This window comes from Chlorocebus sabaeus, chromosome 7 (genome assembly GCF_047675955.1).
Source record: "Chlorocebus sabaeus isolate Y175 chromosome 7, mChlSab1.0.hap1, whole genome shotgun sequence".
NCBI classification, from domain to species: Eukaryota; Metazoa; Chordata; class Mammalia; order Primates; family Cercopithecidae; genus Chlorocebus; species Chlorocebus sabaeus.
In genome coordinates, this window is record NC_132910.1 from 27,698,527 (window position 1) to 27,713,794 (window position 15,268).

The 15,268-nt window shown below is 42.1% G+C and overlaps 1 protein-coding gene across 6 annotated transcripts in view; it reads right to left on the reverse strand.

The window, feature by feature from the left end:
- CCDC158 (coiled-coil domain containing 158) overlaps positions 1–15,268 on the reverse strand; it is a 116,103-nt gene that overhangs the window by 53,701 nt on the left and 47,134 nt on the right. For all 6 annotated transcript variants that reach the window (XM_073017417.1, XM_073017419.1, XM_073017418.1 and 3 more), the window contains 4 exons: positions 13,154–13,273; positions 11,196–11,393; positions 8,723–9,205; positions 3,568–3,757 (listed from right to left, as the gene is read on the reverse strand). In XM_073017417.1, coding sequence (XP_072873518.1) covers positions 3,568–3,757; positions 8,723–9,205; positions 11,196–11,393; positions 13,154–13,273 — 991 coding nt within the window. The remainder of the gene's footprint in view (positions 1–3,567; positions 3,758–8,722; positions 9,206–11,195; positions 11,394–13,153; positions 13,274–15,268) is intronic.

Here is a 15,268-nt window from a genome sequence, read left to right on the forward strand (position 1 = left end):
CTTTTGCTCCAGGTAATACTTCTCAGGTCACATTTTGATATTTCATGGCTTCATGCATTTGCCCATAATGTTCTCTCTGCCTAGAATGTCCCTTGCACTTCTTTTTCACCTGCCGAATTCCTTTTCCTCTTTCAAGCCCAGTACAGACGTCACTCCCTACAGGAGGTAAATTCTGTATCCTCTGTGCTATCTTTGTACTCAATAACTTTCATTGTGCCTCAAACACTGGTTTATCTAGGTTTATCTCCCCACTAGACTATGAGCTTCATTGTGGGGTTTCCAAGTTCTATCACAGTGTCTTGCACATAGTAAATGCTCAGTAACTTCTGACTTTATGAAGTACATGATACTTCATACCATATTGATATGGTTTGGCTCTGTGTTCTGACCCAAATCTCATGTCCTATTGTAATTCCCAGTGTTGGAGGAGGGGCCTTGTGGGAGGTGATTGGATCATGGGGAAGGATTTCCCCCTTGCTGTTCTTGTGATAGTGTGTGAGTTCTCATGAGATCTGGTTGTTTGAAAGTGTGTAGCACCTCCCTCTTCACTCTCTCTCTCTTTCTACTGCTACCATGTGAAGATGTGCTTGCTTCCCCTTCACCTTCCACCATGATTATGTTTTCTGAGACCTACCAGCCATGCTTTCTGTGCAGCCTGCAGAACTGTGAGTCAATTAAACCTCTTTTCTTCACAAATTACTCATTCTCAGGTAGTTCTTTATAGCAATGCAAAAAATGAACTAATACAGAAAATTGGTACCAGAGAAGTAGGATACTGCTCTCCAGATACCTGAAAATGTGAAAGTAGCTTTGGAAGTGGGTAACAGATACAGGTTGTAACAGTTTGGAGAGATCAGAAGACAGGAAGATGTGGGAAAGTTTGGAACTTCCTAGAAACTTGTTAAATTGTTGTGACCAAAATGCTGACAGTGATATGAACAATGAAGTCCAGGCTGAAGAAGTCTCAGATGGAGATGAGGAACTTATTGGGAACTGAAGTAAAGATCATTCTTGCTATGCTTTAGCAAAGAGATTGGCAGCACTGTGCCCCTGCTCTAGGAATCTATGGAACTTTGAACTTGAGAGAGGTGATTTAGGGTATCTAGCAAAAGAAATTTCTAAGCAGCAAAGTGTTCAAGATGTGGCCTGGCTGCTCCTAAAAGCCTATGCTCATTTGCATTAAAAAAGAAATAACCTGAAGCTAGAACTTATATTTAAAAGGGAAGTAGAGCAAAAAAGTTTGGAAAATTTGCAGCCCAACCATGCAGTTGAAAAGAAAAATCAATTTTCTGGGGAGAAATTCAAGGCTGCAGAAATTTGCATAAGAGGAGCCAAATGTTCATAGCCAAGACAATGGGGAAAATGCCTCCAGGTCATTTCAGAGACCTTCTCAGAAGCCACTCCCATCACTTGCCTGGAGGCCTAGAAGGGAAAAAATCATTTCGTGGGCCGGATCCAGAGCCCTGCTGCTCCAGGCAGTCTTGGGACATGGTGCCTGGCATTTCAGCTGCTCCAATTCCAACTGTGGTTAACAGGGGCCAAGGCCCAGCTCGGGCTGTTTCAGAGAGTGCAAGCCCCAAGCCTTGGCAGCTTCCATGTGGTGTTGGGGCTGTGGGTGTACAGAGGGCAAGAGTTGAGGCTTGGGAGTCTCCATCTAGATTTCAGAGGATATATGTAAATGCCTAGATGTCCAGGCAGAAGTCTGCTGCAGGAGCAGAGCCCTCACGGAGAACCCCCACTAGGGAAGTGCAGAGGGGAAATGTGGGGTTGGGACCCCCACACAGAGCCTGCACTGGAGCACTGCCCAGTGGAGCCATGAGAAGTGGGCCACTGTCCTCCACACCCCAGAATGGTAGATCCACAGATCCACTGACAGCTTTGCACTGTGTGCCTGGAAAAGTCACAGGCACTCAGTGCCAGCCCATGAAAGCAGCCAGGGGGGCTGTACCCTGCAGAGTCACAGAGGCAGAGCTGCCCAAGGCTTTGGAAGCCCACCCCTTACATCAGCATGCCCTGAATGTGAGACATGGAGTCAAAGGAGATTATTTTAAAGCTTAGAAATTTAATGACTGCCCTGTAGGGTTTCGGACTTGCATGGGCCCTGTAGCCCCTTTGCTTTGGCCAATTTATCTCTTTTGGAACAGGAACATCTACCCAATACCAGTACCCTCAATATATCTTGGAAGTAACTAACTTGTTTTTTATTTTACAGGCTCATAGGTAGAAGGGATTTGCCTTGTCTCAGATGAGACTTTGGACTTGGACTTTTGAGTTAATGCTGGAATGAGTGAAGACTTTGGGGGACTATTGGGAAGGCGTGACTGTGTTTTGAAATGTAAGAAGGACATGAGATTTGGGAGGGCCCAGGGGCAGAATGATATGGTTTGGCTCAGTGTCCCGACTCAAATCTCATGTCCTGCTGTAATTCCCAGTGTTGGAGGAGGGGCCTTGTGGAAAGTGACTGGCTCATGAGGGCAGATTACTCCCTTGCTGTTCTTGTGACAGTGAGTGAGTTCTCATGTGATCTGGTTGTTTCAAAGTGTGTAGCACCTCCCCCTTTGTGTGCTCTCTCTCTCTCTCTCTCCTGCTGCCATGTGAATATGTGCTTGCTTCTCCGTCATCTTCCATGATTTTAAGTTTCCCGAGGCCTCCAAACCATGCTTCCTGTACAGCCTGCAGAACTGTGAGTCAATTAAACCTCGTTTCTTTATAAATACCTAGTCTTGGCTGAGTGCAGTGGCTCATGCCTGTAATCCCAGCACTTTGGGAGGCCAAGGCAGGTGGTTCACGAGGTCAGGAGATGGAGACCATCCTGGCTAACATGGTGAAACCCCATCTCTATTAAAAATACAAAAAATTAGCCAGGGGTGGTGGTGGGCACCTGTTGTCTCAGTTACTCAGGAGGCTGAGGCAGGAGAATGGCATGAACCCGGGAGGCGGAGCTTGCAGTGAGCTGAGATCGCACCACTGCACTCTAGCCTGGACAACAGAGTGAGACTCTGTCTCAAAAAAAAAAAAAAATGAAATAAATTACCCAGTCTGAGGTAGTTCTTTACAGCAATGCAAGAAGGGACTAATACACATACCAATCACAAACTGGAGTGTCTCACAGTTTAACGTAAAGCCATGGCTTTTTCCTTTCAATAAATTCACATGTCTATTTTCACATGTCACTTAGTAAACCTCTAATCAAGCTATTTGACTCAAAGGACTCAAGGTTTCCACTTTCATAAACACAAAACTGTGCAAACAATGTGATTTATGTGAACATCTGTTTTCCTTTTGGAAGCCTGGACTCTGGATACCTTACACTTCTCTTGGAAATTCAGTACAGAATTTCCAGTATACTGAGGGCTGACTAAAGTTAAGGTCAGTAAGTGTAAGATGTGAAAGCTCTTCATGAGAACTATGAGATTTCATGCTATGAATAACTCCATGGGGGCAACATAACAATTTATGTTTGTCATGTGAGTGAGACACCCTTCTTTTGCAATTGTGCTAGGGTCTACATTGGCTTCACTGATAAGACTTTTACTTTTTAGTAGGATTTGCCCTGAAGCAACATACCTGAAAGACTGTTTAATTCATTCCTACTTGTTTTCACCTCATTTAATAATTGATCTCTCTCTTGTTTGATGTCCTTCACTGCACGGAGTCGCTCAGAGCCTGCATTCACCAGCTTCACTTTTTCCAGCTCCAAGTCACTCACTCTGGCCTCAAGCTCCCGGATCTTTGCATCTTTTTTATCTTTTAAAATCTAAATATATGGATAAATACAAATGATAGATATAGAAGTAAAAAATATGTACATGTATAGTTATAATTGATATCTGCTAACACAGTCCTAAAATCTGACAACAGTCTCCTACTTAATATCCTTTTCTGCCCTCTATCTGTATTCCATCTATATTTATTATCTTTTCATTACTTCTCAGGACACTAAATTTGTATTTTATTATAAAGCATCAATAGAAAGTGGGAAAAATATTTCACTTTCTTTTAACCTTAGATGTCAATTCCTAATATTGCTTGAAACAACCCTTCATTATTCCTATTCTATCTATTCATTCAAAAAATACATATTAAGAACCTTCTTTGTGGCAGGAAATATTTTACATGCAAGAGATATAGAAGCAGGGCTATGACCAGGGTAATGCAAGTGAGGCAGCCAGGTGAGGGCCTCCAACCTGGGCACCTGACTTACCTTACCCTAGTCCTGGCCCTGGATAGCAATAGACAAAACAATGGCTTTGTCTTCATGGCCTCCTCTAGTAAGAAGAGAAGAAAAACAAATATTTAATATGTCAGGTAAGAGGAGTGGCAAGAATAATAATAAAAGCTGGTGAGGGGTACAGAATGAATGCAAGGGAGGGGTTGCTACTCGAGGTAAGCTGGTGTGCAGAAAGAGTTCATACAGCAAGTTTGGGGGCTCTCCTTAGAAAGGCCGGCTTACGAGGTTGGCCCTTGACTGTCTTCTGGGAACTTGGATTTTGGGAGGGTTCCCACCACCCTAATAAGAGTGGCTCAGGGTGCCTAAACTGTTTGTGCAAACAATGTGGTTTATGCTGAACCCCTGTTTTCCTTCTGGGAGCCTGGAATCTGGATACCTACCAGGTAGAGGGGCCTATGGGACCAATCTCCAATATAAAAACCCCGGCACTGAGGCTTTAATGAGCTTCTCTGGTTAGCAACACTTGACAGGTGTTGTCACAGTGTCTTACTGGGGCAGGGAGTGGAGTAGGAAGTAAGCATGTCCTGCATAACTCTACTAGTAGAGGGCTCTTGGAAGCTCAGCCTGGCCTTATCTGGATTTTGCCCCATGTGCCTTTTCATTTTGCTGATTTTGCTTTGTATCCTTTCACTGTAATAAATCCTAGCCTTGTGTATGATTATATGCTGAGTCTGGCGAGTCCTCCTAGGGAATCATCAAATCTGGGGTCAGTCTTGGGGACTCTGCCACAGTTGGCAAGGAAAGGCCTCTCTGATGACATAACATCTAAGCAGATGCTCAAGGAGCATAAGGACAAGCCACATGGACAGTCTGGGAAGAGCTCTGGGGTGAGTAGGAGATGAAATCAGAGAGGGACCAAGGGAAAGATCAGGTTGCTTAGAGGCAATGCAAGAACTTGAGCATTCATTGTGAGTCAAGAAGTCATTGGACAGTTTTGAGTATGAGAGTGATGTAGTGTAACGATTTAAAAATACAACTCTGGCTCTAGTATGAAGGAAAACAGTGGTTGGTGTGGGGGTAGGGGGAGAAGCATGCAGACCAGTGAGAAGGCAACTGGAAGACCAAACAAGAGAGGTGGGAGCTTAGACTGGGGTGGTTTTGGTGGTGAAAGTATCTGGTCCTTTGAATAGAGTAGGAAATGTGAATATAACAACTCTAATTCGGCATTTCCAACTGTCAGAAACCCCCAGCATGGCATGCTTCTGCAGACTCTGACCCAAACATTCCTATTCCTTCTTCAGAGGGCTTTCCCCTATAGTCCTTTCTGACTCTTCTCTGTTAGAGGCACTACCATGTTGCCAGTCTAAGTTTGAACTCACAAAGTCGCCATGTCTTTCCCTGTCCCTCACCCCTCATACCCAGCTGTTGACCAAATCCTGCCCAACCTCCAGGTCTGGATTGCCATCACTTTGCATATGGACTGCCACAGTGCCTGCTAACTTTCACATTTCTTTTTATGTATCTACTAGAAAACTTAAAATTATATATGTCACTTACACTGTATTTCTGGTGGACAGAACTGACCTAGATCCTTCTAAATAAGTGACATTTGAAAAAAAAAATTGACTTTCTTTGGTCATCAGATTGTTTCTCCAAATTATTCCCCTACTGGCCTTAGTATCCTGACAGATGCGATTTGACTGCTATAGCAGCAGTTTAACTGCGGAGACCAGTGATACATCTGAAATATAGCCACGTGACAAGCTTCTGGCTGTTCAAAAAGGATTGGCGGGGAGCTCCAGGCTTGTCTCACTACCCGTCTGTGATGGGTTTGGGAAGTAAGGGCCCTAATCTGGGCTATCTGATCTCTGCCTAGCTACTCCTGGCAACTGTCACACTAAATCCAGCTGGCCTCATGCAGTAAGGGATGGGGAGGGATTTCCCTGGGACAACCTAAGGCATCACAACACACACAGGATGAGTGCTGCTCCTGTTCCACCTCTTGAGGCCAGCTGATAGAATTCATCCTTTCTTAGTCTTATTATTTATTTGTTTTTAAGAAAGGTCTAGCTCTGGGGCCCACAGTTATTGAAATAAAAGTCACTCTGCTTCTCTGCTGTCAGTGTGTGCAGTACCCACTCTGAAGAGGTGACAGAAACCAGGAGAGAAACCGTATCTTCTAGGGCTACAATTCCCCCAGCTTTTTTTCTTACCAGATCACAGAAGGAAGTGGATGTGGCTTTAGGACTTGAGTTTTAAACTTATGTTCTTTGTGTCCGTGTGAAACTCTACTTACCTAGGAAATTATTCCCTGAAGCTGCTCCAGCTCCATATTTAGGAACTGAAAATTAGTTTTACTCTCTCTAAGCCACTTCTGCATACTGATGCTAGATTAATCCGCTTCCAACACTGCCTTCTTCATGTTACCCCCTCCTTCCTACCCCTAAACCTTTAATATCTCCCACACCATCTCTAGGCTAAATTAAGGACTAGGCTTCTCCCCGGGCTTGGAACGCCATCCTTCCTTCTCTTTGCCTAGTTTTTGCCCATTTCAGGTTCCCAGCTCTCTCTGAAGCTTTCACTGGCCCTCGAGTCATGAGCTCCACATTCCTTTGAGGCACTAACACAGATCCTGATGGATGCTCTCAGGACTAGCAGTATCCACATCATCTGGAAACTTGTTCAGAAACACCAAATCTCGAACCCCATCCTAGTCCTACTGAATCAGAAACTCTGGGAGCAGGCCAGCAGTCTGTGCCTTAAAAAGTCTTCCAGGTGATTCTGGTTCTCACTGAGAACCACTGCACACAGTAACATCTACTTAGGCTGCCTAGGTTCAAACCACAAGGTAGTGCTGCTCTCCAGCAAGTTAAACTCTCTGTGTCTCAGTTTCCTTAGCTGTAAAATGGGATAATAATAGTGCCTCCCTCATAAAGTTTTGTGAGGATTAAACTGAGTTAAATTTTAGAGTATAAGAGTGGGATTCTCGAGTTTAGAACTTTAACACGCTAGCAATCTACTAGCGATCTTCCTAAGCAAGGTAGAACCATCCTTTCTCCTCTGATATGCTCTGCCCTGCATCACACCTATTCTAAGGATTTCATTGTAGGACTGGCCATTGAGAATCCTTTCTATGTCCCTTTTCATGGTGAGTTTGGCCATTCAAAAATGTATATAATCACCGGGTGCGGTGGCTCACGCCTGTAATCCCAGCACTTTGGGAGGCCAAGGCAGGTGGATCACAAGGTCAGGAGATCGAGACCATCCTGGCTAACATGGTGAAACCCCATCTCTACTAAAAACACACACACAAAAAATTAGCCGGGTGTGATGGCACATGCTTGTAGTTCCAGCTACTCGGGAGGCTGAGGCAGGAGAATGGCATGAACTCGGGAGGCGGAGCTTGCAGTGAGCCAAGATCACGCCACTGTACTCCAGCCTGGGCGACAAGAGCGAGATTCCATCTCAAAAAAAAAAAAAAAAAATGTATATAATCAAGTAAAAACTTAAGCAATAGAAAATTCTATTTCTTTAATGCAATGAACTTGTGTATTTCCATAAGATGGATAATTATCTATTGTTGGCCCTATTTTTAGAAGCAGGAAATTGAGGCATCTACAGTATATGTGATTTGTCTCCTACTCCTCACCAAGTCAGACATAAAGGTGACATAAATCCTACGAAATCAATTTTAAAAAAACATAAAGTCGTGTTAAATTTTGATAAATATTTATCGAGCACCTTCTGGGTGCAAGGCACAAAAATATGGGGCAGGAGGTACAAAGACTAATAAGATGTGTACCCTGGTTGAAGAAGTCTACAATCTTGTAGGGAAAAGGAGACACTGCTACATAAACACACTCACACAGACACAGACACACACACACACACAGAGATACGGCAATATAAAATGTGAACCAGGTTTTACCAGGTACAAATAAAGTATGAGAAAGTTCAGAAGGAGACTAAAACAGGGGAAAGAAACTAATATTTATTAAATTTTAAATTATTAAGTTATTTAAATTTTAAATTATTAAATAGCCAGAAACTATTAACAGGCTCATTCCTTGATATATATTTTCTGATTTAAGCCTCACAGTAACCCAACAGGTTGTTGGGGGTTTTTTGTTTTGTTTACTTTTTGGTTTGGTTTTGTTTATCAGATATAGAAGCCAAGATTCAGCACATAGTCCAGTGTTTCATCGTAACTAAGCAGTGAGAGACGGGGTTCAAATTTAGGTGTGTCTGAAGAGGGAGAAAATACTTCAAACTGTGGTATCAGGAAACACTTCATAGATTTTCTGATCTTTTTTCTCTCGTACCCATGATTTTGAGCCGTTTTCAAGTCATCTATTCCTTCTGTAATCTGAAGGAATTTATCCTTTCTCACAAAACTTTCTCACAAAAACACACATATGCACATAGAAACAAACACCTTCCAACAGTTTCAGGGTGTCCACAGATACCAAGAACCACTTTCCAGTACAGGTCATACCTGGTGATAAGAGAAATGATATTTCAGAAGTTAAACCACAAGAAAACTCTACAGACCTTAAGTTCCTTTAGTTCCATCCGCCTATCATTAATTTCTTTCTCCAGTTGAGCTTTTTCTACTTGCATAGCTCCAGCAGTTCGTCCATGCTGACCCACCAGCTGCGTCATGTTCTCAATCTGCTGTCGCAGAATCTCGATCACCTTGTCCTTCTCTGTCATCTGCAGTTTGAGGGCCTCGCATTCTGTCTGCACATTTCTGAGGTGATCCCCTTCATTTTTCAAGTGTTGCAGCTCCTGCAATTTCAAGTCCACCCGAGAGCGGAGCTTTGTGATCTCTGCGTTGGTAGCCTCGATGGCTCTCTCTTTTTCCTGGAGAGAAGTGGTCAGGTCTGATATTGTCCTCTCTGAGCTCTCCAGAGTCATCTTCTTGGCTGTCAACTCTTCTACTACTTTGCGCAGCATCTCTTTGGTGGATTCAAGCTGAGCAGTCAAGGAAGATACTTTTTCCAGACTTTCATTCTTTCCTTGAATTGCTGCCATCTGATTGTTAAAGAAAAGAGAATTTCATGGATTTGGGAGGATAGGTATAGGCAACCTCGAGAGATACAAGTAAACTTAAAAGCATGAAATCATGAAGTAGGCAATGTTTAGTAAGTTTTTTTTTTTTTTTTTTTAAGAGATGGGGGTCTCACTATGTTCCCCAGGTTGGTCTTCTCAAATTCCCAGCCTCAAGTGATCTCCTGCTTCGGCCTCCCAAAGTGCTGGGATTTCAGGCATAAGCCACTGTACCCAACCATGTCTAGTTAAATTAACTCAATCATTTTGCTGTCAGAACTCTAGCTCTTATAACATATGTAAGACTGACATATGCTAATTAGACCAAGGTGGAGAGGGCTTAAATAATGCTCCTCCACAATGGTGTTCTAGAGCGCGGTCTTGGGAAGTTTCCTCTGTGGATGTTTTCTGTACTGATTTAGATTAAGATAACCCTGGCGATGGGGGGAAGCGTGGTGGAATTTACAGTAACTACCCCTTTACTTTTAATTTCCCTCCAACTTTACCTTTAATTCTACCTCTGAGGAAAAAAATGAATAATGGCTTTTATCCACACACACATTCATATTCTCTCATCCTTGTTTGGAAAAGCTGAAAATTCTGACTTCTAGTTGGTCCTTTCATCTTTCTTCTTGCCCAGGTTAAGCCAGAGAGTAGGTTAATGGCTTTGCCTGGGTCTAAGCCAAGACTGGTCCCTTGGTTTGCTTTCACATTCTGAGAAGCTTACACTTTTGTGGGATGCTTTTTATGTCCCTGTGGCAGTAACTGGCATCAGAACCATGTATTCCTAGCACAGAAAGTACACTGCTATTAAGAAGGCAGTCCATGTTTTGCTCTTGGTGGGTGCACCGGAATGAAATGCACTCATCAGTCTCAATCAGTGCTGAGGTTCGGGGGAAGAGAGGAAAGTCTCTTTCGGGAGAAAAATAAAGCAAAAAAAATCTGTTAGAAACCTTCAACCCTGTTGCTCCTCAGGCTGCCCAATAATTTGATGCTTCTATGCAGCAGAAATAAGCAATTATTAGGTTACCAATTGTTAGGTAAAAGTGAAAAGGCAATTGGATAGGAGTTTAGTTTTTCAACAATGTACAAGTGAGATAAAGCTTGACACATTTAGTTTAATTAGTGGAGATATATATATAGTCCAGCACGGTGGCTCATGCCTGTAATCCCAGCCCTTTGGGAGGCTGAGGCAGGTGGATCACCTGAGGTCAGAAGTTCATGACCAGCCTGGCCAACATGATGAAACCCCATTTCTACTAAAAATACAAAAATTAGCTGGGCGTGGTGGCGCATGCCTGTAATCCCAGCTACTTGGGAGGCTGAGGCAGGAGAATTGCTTGAACCTGGGAGGCAGAGGTTGCAGTGAGCTGAGATTGTGCCACTGCACTCCACCCTGGGCAATAAAGTGAAACTGTGTCTCAAAAAAAAAATATATATATATATATACACACACACACACACACACACATATATATATGTAGGCCGGGCGCAGTGGCTCACGCCTATAAGCCCAGCACTTTCGGAGGCCAAGGTGGGCAGATCATGAGGTCAGGAGATCAAGACCATACTGGCTAACATGGTGAAACCCCCTGTCTACTAAAAATTCAAAAAATCAGCTGGGCGTGGTGGCAGGCGCCTGTAATCCCAGCTACTTGGGAGGCTAAGGTAGGAGAATCGCTTGAACCCAGGAGGCAGAGGTTGCAGTGAGCCGAGATCGTGCCACTGCACTCCAGCCTGGGTGACAGAGGGAGGTGTGATCTAAAAATAAATAAATAAATAAATAAATAAATAAATAAATAAAAAATAAGTATCAGGTTTTCATAAATTGCTCACAGAATCCATAGTTTTATTTTAGGAGCCATTTTAGGTCCATATATGTTAAAAAATAAAAAGCTCTATTTAGACATAAAATATATTTTTCCCCCAGAGGAGACTGTTTGGCGATGGCACAGCCTGTGCAGGCGCTGCTGACCTGCCGCTCCATCTGGCCCTGACACTCGCTCTTCAAGGCCTTGAGCAGGGCTTCCAGGCGCTGCACCTCCATGTTCCGGTCGTCCAGTTCCCGCCGTAGATGGTCAATGGTGATGCTGTTGCCTGTGTCTCGGTCCCACAGACGCTTATTCTGCTCCTTCTCCAGACTCAGCTCCTTCTCCCTTTTGTGTAGATCAGCCTAAAAAAAGAGAGGAATGCTTTTTTCCACCCTGCTATTAAATAATTAAGATAAAATATATTGTGTTTATATCATATTTGGAGTTTTTATGTGATTTCAGACACTTTTGATTTTAGAATCTGATTCCTTTTTAATGGTTTAAGAGCAATTATTTCCAAGAAAAATAAGTTAACATGTTGCTTAAAATTTCTAGCATTACAAGTCTATCTTGAGGGACTAGACCTCAAATAACATATAAGGAAAAGGAAAATACAGTAGATTTTAAAAGTGTCCTGTTTTTAAGTCTTGCATTTTCTAAGAAAGACATTATGCCTCACATCAAGTATGCTCCTATAATAAAGAAATGCTCAAAAGCATAAAGGAAAAATGATAAGTAATGGAGAAATGGCAGAATAGTGGCTGGTGTTGGAATTGGAGTAGGATCTGGGCTGTGAATAGAATTACCTCCCTTTTCAGTTGCTTAAAAAATACATAGTGTTGAATAGGAGCAAAAACTACAGTCAGACTAGTAAAAACAAAGATCTATCTATGCTCAAATGACTTATGATCCAAGAGAAAGTTAAGACATAGACACAAGTAACTGGAAGCGGTTTTTCATTAAAAGAACAAAGATAAGGAATAACACACAGAATCTCACTAAAGGGATCAAAATGCTTCAGGATAGTATTTGAGTTAGACCTGAAGATGCAGAGATGAGGAAGAAGGGACAGGAAAGGGGCCTGTGTGTTTGCATGGCGCACTGGGTCCAGGTAGACAGAAAGGACTGGAAAGGTTAGCAGGGTTATGGATCACGAACAGTACTGAAAGGGAGGGTGTCTGATTTTACGGAGAAAGTAATTTTGAGTTGAAGAGTGACATTACTGGAGCTACATTTTAGAGAGATGTATGTGGCAGCCCTTTACAGGAAGGAGTGAAGAGGAGAAAAACTGGAGTTGGGAACATCAGTTAGGAGACTGCCGTGCTCCAGGCGATGAGTAATGAAGGGCTAAGCGGGGCAGTGACGGTAAGAATGAAAAGGGAGGCCAGGTTTGAGGATCTTTCAGACATTCAGTCTCCAAGATTTTCAAATTAGATAGGAGAACACTGAGAAACATGCAAATGTTAGGTAAAGAACTGAAGAATTATGCCAAGGTTAAGAGCTTCTCTACACAGCTCTCAGTTCTATCCTTACCTCAGCTCATCAAACCCTTATCAGCCTGCGAAGGATGGCTTTACCAGCAAAGAGCACAATTCCCTGCAATGGGGTTTGGTAAGCCGAGAAATTTATTCTGTTATACCACTAATACCACAAAAGGGGGTTCCAAACATTTCCTTTCCTAAAATCTCATCCTATAGTTCCTCCAACAGAGGACAGAGTTGCTTCATTATGAGCACCATCACACTGTCCTTTGCTTTTAAAACAACTTCACCTAACCGTCCATTCCAAATTTCTATGTACACAATTTGAAGGTGTTCTGAATGTTATTTGGCCTTAAAATGAACATGTGACATGACTTCAATTTAATGGAATATGGTATCTACTTGAAAGACTATGACAACGTCAAGATCTCCTTCACCTAATACTGTAATAGCTCTGCTTAAGAAAAAAATTAAGTATACAGAATATTATATTTTATATGTAAAACTTGAATTGTGTCTAAAATAATCTATTGCATGTATGCACAAATTGGTAATTTTATAAAGGAAACAAGTTTTGTGACATATTTTGGTGAAAAACTTCGCAGAATTTGTCTTATTCATATTTTAAAGCATAATCTTACCAACAGCTTTTGAAGTTGATCATCTAGATTTCCAGATTCCTGACTGAATTGATCACGCTCTGTCCGGGCTTCAGTAAGCTCTGAGTTGGCAAGGACTAACTGCTTTTCCAACTCTTCTATCTGAAAGGAAAGTACAAATTTAACAGTGTCTGATTATGACAGTGAGTAACATAAAATATAGACTTTGGAAAACAAATGGTATTATTTTGAGAACAAAAATAAAAGTTTATTGTGAGGCCGGGTGCAATGGCTCACACCTGTAATCCCAGCACTTTGGGAGGCTGAGGGAGGTGGATCACCTGAGGTCAGGATTTTGACACCAGCCCGGCCAACACGGCAAAACCCCATCTCTACTAAAAATACAAAAATTGGCCAGGCATGGTGGCAGGCACCTGTAATCCCAGTTACTTGGGAGGCTGAGACAAGAGAACTGCTTGAATCCAGGAGGCAGAGGTTGCAGTGAGTCAAGATCATGCAATTGCACTTCAGCCTGGGTGAAAAAGTGAAACTACATCTCAAAAAAAAAAAGTGTATTGTGATGTGTTTTGTAAAGTTTTTTTTTTTTTTTTTTAAAGAAAATCTATGCTATATTTAGCCAGGGAAATTAGACAAAATGAAATATTTAGTACTGTTGAATTTGGGAATTGCCCGTAATACATCTGTCTCCTGTTTTCATACTATTGAAGATTTATCTTCTGTGAAGACACGTTCTATAATTTGGTATTTAAGAAAGCTTGAGGGTTGGCCTATGCCTGTAATCCTTTGGGAGGCCAAGGCAGGAGGATCCCTCGAGCCCAGGAGTTCAAGACCAACCTAGGCAACATAGGGAGACCCCATCTCCACAAAAAATATTTTTTTAAAGATCAGGTGGGCATGGTGGTGCACACTTGTGGTCCCAGCTACTTGGGAGGCTGAAGTGGGAGGACTGCTTGAGCCTGGGTGGTTAGGGCTGCAGTGAGCCATGATTGCGTCCCTGCACTCCAGCCTGGATGACAGAGCAAAACTGTTTCAAAAAAAAAAGGAAGCTTGATATGGCATAAATAACATGAAGCAGAGCCTACACAAATGAACTGTATTATACTTAGAAGAGCTATTTTGCTTCAGAATATCAAAGCTTTGGTAATAAAAGGCAACGAATATGAAAAAATGAATGGTAACAAGTTATTAGCTATTGTCATTATTTTATATTCACTACTTTTTAAAGGATGAATTTATATATATTTATATTTACAGTCGGACAATTTATTTAACCATTCTAACCCTCATTTTGTTCAACTATTAATGTAAAATGGGAATAAAAGTACCAATTTTAGAGGATGTTAAAGTGCATTTTATTCCGACAAGGCAGCTGTTTGATCTGTTTAAATATGCATTTCTATGACACATGCCATAAAATGCATCACTGTTAATAGCATTTCTATAGTTCTTTTTTGAGATGGAGTCTCGCCCTGTCACCCAGGCTGGAGTGCAATGGCACGATCTCGGCTCACTGCAACCTCCACCTCCCGGGTTCAAATGATTCTCCTACCTCAGCCTCCCAAGTAGCTGGGATTACAGGTCCCCACCACCACGCTCAGCTAATTTTTGTATTTTTAGTAGAGATGGGGTTTTCCCATGTTGGCCGGGCTGGTCTCGAACTCCTGACCTCAGATGATCCACCCACCTCAGCCTCCCAAAGTGCTGGGATTACAGGTGTGAGCCACCATGCCCGGCCTCTATAGTTCTTAATGTCTAGGTTCAGTGTATGCTAAGAGGCTACGATCTCAGACTGTGGAGACTAAGGGTTTATATTTTAGCTGGGCTACACAATATCATAAATTAGATAATAAGATATTAAAACAATGAGAACATGTTGATACTTAGTTATATGGTGATACCTTATCTTTAACTAGGTATCTACCATTACTATTTTATCATCTACTTTCTAGTAATAGGAAATCTTTCATGTCTGCATAAATGCTACATATTCCTTCTTACCTTTAAGGTGTCTACGTAGAAGGTTTCCAATCTACTGTCAATAATAAAACCTGGTTTGGATGATGTACTATGATAAAACTTTCTTAACTAGAGAACATTTGACTAAGACTAACTTTTTCTTGACAACTTTCTAGTTTT